Raw genomic sequence first — 5,876 nt, 5'->3', positions numbered from 1 at the left:
TTTTGCTTGTATGTTGTAGGTGAAGAGTAATTCCTTTTTTTTTGGTAGTCTCAGGCATGTTCACAGAATATGTGTAAGGGGTTTACAGACTGACTTGAGAAACAACTAGTAAAGTACTGCTTAGTATCAGCTATTATAGGAAGCTTGTATATTTGAAGAAGATGCTGTTATTTGTATCTTTAAGGTATAATGTATTGTGGCCTGAGGTTCTGAATTGCATAATGACTCTGACCAAGTATTTGGGTCATGCTATGAACATTTTATCTTATATCTTAAAGTATTTGAATGTGTGTGTGTGTGTGTGTGTGTGTGTGTGTGTGTGTGTGTGTGTGTGTGTGTGTAGGGGAGAGGGAGCGAGAGAAAGATAGAATACGTAGGACACAATAGGGGAAGGATGGGTGCATTTGTGCAGGTCAGCGCTGTCCACCATATAGCACACAAAGGCTGGCCTGGCATGACGAATACAGGGATTTGTTTTATTCTATGTCCAGTGATCAAACTGATGTGCAAACATTTAAACTACTGGGTGAAGTTGACTGTAATCTCTGTAAGGCATACAGACAACATCCTTGTTAGAACTGGGCACTTATGTAAAGCTAAAGTCAACTTTCATGACAAACTTGCCTAATCTCCTAAATTCTGCATCTAGAAACTTAAGTCATGAGTCCTTATATCCGTTTTCATGCAGTCTGTTTTATTTATTGAGTTAATATTATAAGTGCTTCTTGAACCAGCACATTAAAGGTTGCTATAGCAATAATATTTCTGTCATGGCTGTCACTAATTGTATTCACCTTAGTTGACCTATAAACCACGACCCACTCACATCACATATGTCTGAGATCATGCAGTTATAATGCAGCCTAGAACAGCAATTCTTCCTATGTATTGCCTACATTATTGCCAAATGCACTGAAGATTGAATAGTTTTCATGTATATGTGTGCCTTTAAAGTAGTTTTATTGCTTAAAAATACTTTAATTCTATTAGTTTAAATCTGGGCTATCACTGTAACACTTCCTCTGATTGGGTTGCTATAGTAGGCTATCGTTGCAGGTTATACATGACAACAATCACTATCAACTGAAAAAAAAATCTGAAAGGATTTGACATTGCCAAGTGCTATGTTTTTTAAAATAATTTTGTACATGGTATGACTTTGCCTGTGTAATATAAACATAACAATGACCCCTATGACTGTAATTTTTCAATAGTGTGGGCATCCTAATCTTCCATGTTATTCACAAACATATGTATGCCTACCACTGTAAAAAAAAAGTGTAAAAAAAATGATGGAGTGATTTCTATTCTGCGTGTGTGGAGAAGAGCTCAGCAGATGTGTTTCTCTAGGTCTAATCACCCCCATGTTGGTTGCCAGCCCATAAATGAGTGCACTGGGTTTCATCTCACACACACACACACACACACACACCCTCTGACTTCCTGAGTGAGAGAGATAGTTCCTACTCACATACGTACAGGTAAGGACCTAGAGGGGAAAAAAGCACAATACTGCCCTAACAATGAAATCTTTAAATAATAATACAAATTCTAATGTAATTTATGTAACTGGAATGAGATATTATTAAAGTACTTTTTTTGGTAAAGTATGCATCCTTAGCAAGCTTTTGTAACATGGTAAATACAAGGTAAAGTTACACGTTGATGATGACAAAGCAAGGTATGTTTAATTTAGGTAACCAGTGAAGCAGTTTTAGGAAGTAGATGTGATGTGCTAAGCAGACCTGTAACATGCTGTTAGCGTGTAGCTTTAGAAGAGAAATGACAAAAACACAAAAGGGAACATGTGGATGACACCTCACTCAAAGAGAGGTGGAGTGAGAGGGATCAGAAAAAGACAAATGATGCCAGTGGGTGAGACCGGCAATACACCAGCATCCAAAGCAATAAAAGGTAGGGGAAAGGAGGATATTGTCCTCTGGGGATAGATAGAGCACAAGAGCATAACTTTATATTAACTTCAGATATTTTTCTATAAGACATAATTCCGTGTTCTTTAATTCTTAGTGTGAGGCTGGGTAACGCATTATCATGTGTTCTTTTGGGACCCCAAAAGCTTCAGCTAGTTTTAAGGTCAAAAATGATCCTGATTTTCATACTGATTTTCAGAAAAGCGCTGCCTACAAACAGCTCTTCAGAAAGATGCTACTTACAGTGCATTACTGCAATATGGTAGCATATCGGAGCCTGAGCCAGGAGTTAACTGGTGGGAGTTAACCACCTCAAATTAGTAAATTGCCGTTGGAGAAGTAGCTCTTGTACCCAAAGCTAATGCTAGCCTCCCAAACCTCAGCTTTGATGATCCATTCCCAAAACTATTTTTGAGAGACCAGAAAGCTAATGGAATGATTCCTGTAGCACTCTGTTTTTCCCTTCAATGTAACACCTAGTCATCAAAAATATACTGTAGCAAGTCATCCATTAGTTAATTATTAGAATAAACTGCTTAATTTTAAGAATACATTTGCTTTTGTTCTTCTGTTCTTGACCTTCCTTTCAGATCATAGACATCATGTCTTCTGGTGAAGAGAAGCCCCAACCTGCCTCACAACTTGATGGCAAAGCCGCTAAGACCACTGAGTTTATTGTGGTCCCCTACAAGATAACACGCACATGCGCACACACACATACACAGACAGAATTACTGTGCTAAGAGGATGAGTCTACCAAAAGCAGCGCACATGTATAAAACATGCAGACAAGTGTTCAAGTGTATTCTTGAGAGCAGTTTCTAGTTGCCATAGATATGTGTGGGTGCACCCACTAAAGAAAAATGCATGATTGCATAACATTAAAATGACTTTGATATTTTTATGTTTTCTTCCTATATCACCCTTATCAATATTCCTGAAAGTATTCCAGATTTTTCCCAGTGTTCTTTCTCTGCTCTGAGAGAGAGAGAGCAGAGTTCACCCTTAAACCTCTTCTTACACCTTCTGCCCAATACTATGTTCTTAATCTCTCCTCTCTTGATCTTTCTCTGTTCAACTTGAGCAGCTGAACATCTGTGGCAGGTTGTACATCCTGGAGAAGAGCGAATGCTGGAGCAACTGCCATAGGAATGAAGTGCTCCTCTCCTTCAGGCCTGTCTGCATCATATGGCCTTCTACATCCACCGTCAAGCCTGTCCATATGGTATAATCTCTTGTTTCCTCCTTCAGGCCTGTCTGCATGGTATAATTTCCTGCTCCCACCTCCTGATCCAGCCCTAAGCCTCTTAACTTCCTTCTCACTCATGCTTGTGTGTGATCCTTTTATGATCTCAGTCATTAACAGAATTGGATACTGAAGGTGTCATAAGTAGCACAATCTTCTTTCAGCCAGGATTTATGCAGTATGAATATGAACATAATTTTCCTGTTCTGATTTTTTGTCTGTGATTTCTCCTCTTGTTCTTTCACTAACTTACATTGTCTTTGCACACCTGTTCTAAAACATAAGTGTCTAAAATGATCACCGCCATTCACAGCAGTGAAAGGGCAGTATTCGCATGGATAGTGAAATCATAAAAACAGGATAACAGCTTTAACAAAACACAGGCAATTTTAAAATTAAGTGCAAATTATGCCAAAGCTCATGCTGTGATCTGATGTGTCAGCCTCAGGACTCAGAAAAGCACAAGGTCTGTCTATACGAGGCTGGTGATGTCAAGGGCCGTAAGACAGAGATCATCGATGACGATGTGCCCAGTCTGTACGCCTACGCCTTCACTGACCGAGTTGGCAGCATTGTGGTCAGCTGTGGCACGTAAGTATTTCAGTGCATGCTTACGTATGTGTGTCTGTGTGTTTGTGTTTGTGCGTGCAGGAGTATGTGTATTTCCAAGAAATACATTTAAAATTAAGATTTTAGGAACTGGAAAACTTGTCTCTAAATGTTGAGAGTGAGCTCTATGTTATAAATCCTCCAACCTACAAAACTCACTACACATACCTCTAAGAAGACTTCAAAAGTAACCCATCCCCAAAGTTGCAATACCCTCAAATGTCCAGTAAGGTTTAAAAGATTATTCCCTGAAAAGCTACTGTAAGGTACAGTTTAACAGAAAGGCCCAGTCTTACCTGCATCTGGACTATCAATCACTTCACAATTTCTATTCATTCCCTTTCCTGTTCTGCTTCCACCCACCTGCCCACCTCCTCACATCCTCCAGTCCCCTCGCTGTATTTGTCCCTCTGCTCCTCTCACCTCTCCACTTGTCTCCCGTCTTCTCATCTGCCCTACTCTCTCAGCTGGGTGGGCTCCCACTGCCCAGGTTACCACGGCAGCCGCTACCTGCTGGAGCAGGACGACTACCGACACTTTAACGAGTACGGTGCCCACTTGCCCCAGATGCAGAACGTGAGGCACATCTGTGACATGCAGTGGCGTCCACACAGCTGCTACACCACAGCCTCCAAGTAGGACACGGGTGGATGGGAAAGAGAGGGGGAGGAGCTGAAGGAGAAGGGGGAGGGGCTGAGGTAGGAGGGGACGGGGGCCAAGGAGGACAGCTCCCCGAGTGTGAGCGCCTCGGACAGAAGAGAGGCACGCAGAGAGGGAGAGATGGATGCTGGCAGGGTGGAAAGATATAGTGAGCCGATTATTTACCTACTTCAGTGGGAGGAGAGAACCTGACAGTAGAACTTGTGGATATCAGATGTAGACGGAAGTGTTGGTTGATATGTACTGGCACTCTTTTACCTTTTTTTTTCTGTTTTTTTCTATTCTCCCTTCCACATCTCTCCACATCTCTCACTCCGGCCCTCTTCTGCTGTTTGTCCACCACTACGTCCGGTTGGTTAGCAATTACTATCTTGTCTGTCTGTATCTGGAAGTCCCACAGAATCTTAGCATGGTCATTTTCTACCACTTCTGGGGATGATAGATAGACAGACAGACAAACAGGCAGATTCTCATTGCCTTAGACATATAAAAAGCTACTATTCCTCAGACACATGCTTCTTGCAGTGCACTCAGAGAAATATAGTAGCCAGGCGTGGGACTGCAGGCTGAATGTGGTGTGATGGATTTGTTTCTCTCCTTTCTCATGTTCACTCCATTCTTGGACTCTGAGCCATAACGGGAAGGGAATGAGGCTGATTTTGAAGGAATGGAGGAGTGGAGCGTGCAGGGAAAGTTATCTCATGATGAACTGAATACGAGGTAGCTGAGTACAAGAATGCTGCAGTACTGCCCTGCCATCACTAGGGGGTGTGAAGAGCTGAGATGGTCAAGGTACTGGGCTTAAGCATGCCAGCATCTGCTGGCTGGTTCGATGTCGGTCTTGTTATTGTTTCTCTTACTCTGCTTCCATTTTCTATGAAAATTATCAGAATTTCCTATCAGAAGCACAGTCATAGTATGTGTTGTCTATCCATCTATAGTAAAACACTGTTTTTTAATAGAAACTCAAATTTGAAACCTCTTAAAGCTCATCTTTTGCCTGCCTATGACTCTCTCGCTCTTACACACACAGTTTGCGCTATGATCTCCTGCTTGCGTCATGGTCACATCGCGAGTTAACCGGGGGAGATGCAGATCTTTTTCTGGAGCCCCACAGATAGAATTTTCGCAGTGTATGATGAAAGTTATTTATCTCTTCCCTAAACAAATCAGTGGCTGTTAAAATAGCACAGAGGAAAATATAGATGTAGCTATAGATCAATAGATAGATAGATTGAGAGAGAGAGAGAGAGAGAGAGAGAGAGAGAGAGAGAGAGAGAGAGACAGTCACACTGACAAACAGAGAATGAATGAGCTGTTGTTGCATGTTGGCTGCCGGTTATCAAGAACAAGGCTGCAGGTGACAGTTTTGTGTTTGAAATACATATTCAACTGTCAGAAAGCACCGAATCCAGGTTTTTTTTATATTT

General features: G+C 41.6%; 1 protein-coding gene across 1 annotated transcript; it reads left to right on the top strand.

Annotated features, from left to right (window-relative positions):
• The first annotated feature begins 2,533 nt into the window (after nt 1–2,533).
• On the top strand, nt 2,534–4,425 carry crybb1l2 (crystallin, beta B1, like 2). Its single transcript, XM_027000438.2, has 4 exons — nt 2,534–2,611; nt 3,019–3,108; nt 3,620–3,768; nt 4,254–4,425. The coding sequence occupies exons 1-4, from the start codon at nt 2,534–2,536 to the stop codon at nt 4,423–4,425; spliced, it is 489 nt and encodes a 162-aa protein (XP_026856239.2).
• Nucleotides 4,426–5,876: the final 1,451 nt, after the last annotated feature.

Source organism: Electrophorus electricus, chromosome 12 (genome assembly GCF_041902795.1).
Source record: "Electrophorus electricus isolate QZ-2024a chromosome 12, ASM4190279v1, whole genome shotgun sequence".
In the NCBI taxonomy this organism is placed as follows: domain Eukaryota; kingdom Metazoa; phylum Chordata; class Actinopteri; order Gymnotiformes; family Gymnotidae; genus Electrophorus; species Electrophorus electricus.
The sequence above is the reverse complement of the archived record's forward strand: the minus strand, read 5'-3'. Positions and strand labels throughout refer to the sequence as shown.

Coding starts and splice junctions, on each gene's coding strand:
- crybb1l2 (XM_027000438.2), top strand. CDS start 2,534: ATGTCTTCTGGTGAAGAGAAGCCCCAACCTGCCTCACAACTTGATGGC. Junction 2,612..3,018: donor AGACCACTGAGTTTATTGTG/GTCCCCTACAAG, acceptor CAACTTGAGCAG/CTGAACATCTGTGGCAGGTT. Junction 3,109..3,619: donor TGCTCCTCTCCTTCAGGCCT/GTCTGCATCATA, acceptor CTGATGTGTCAG/CCTCAGGACTCAGAAAAGCA.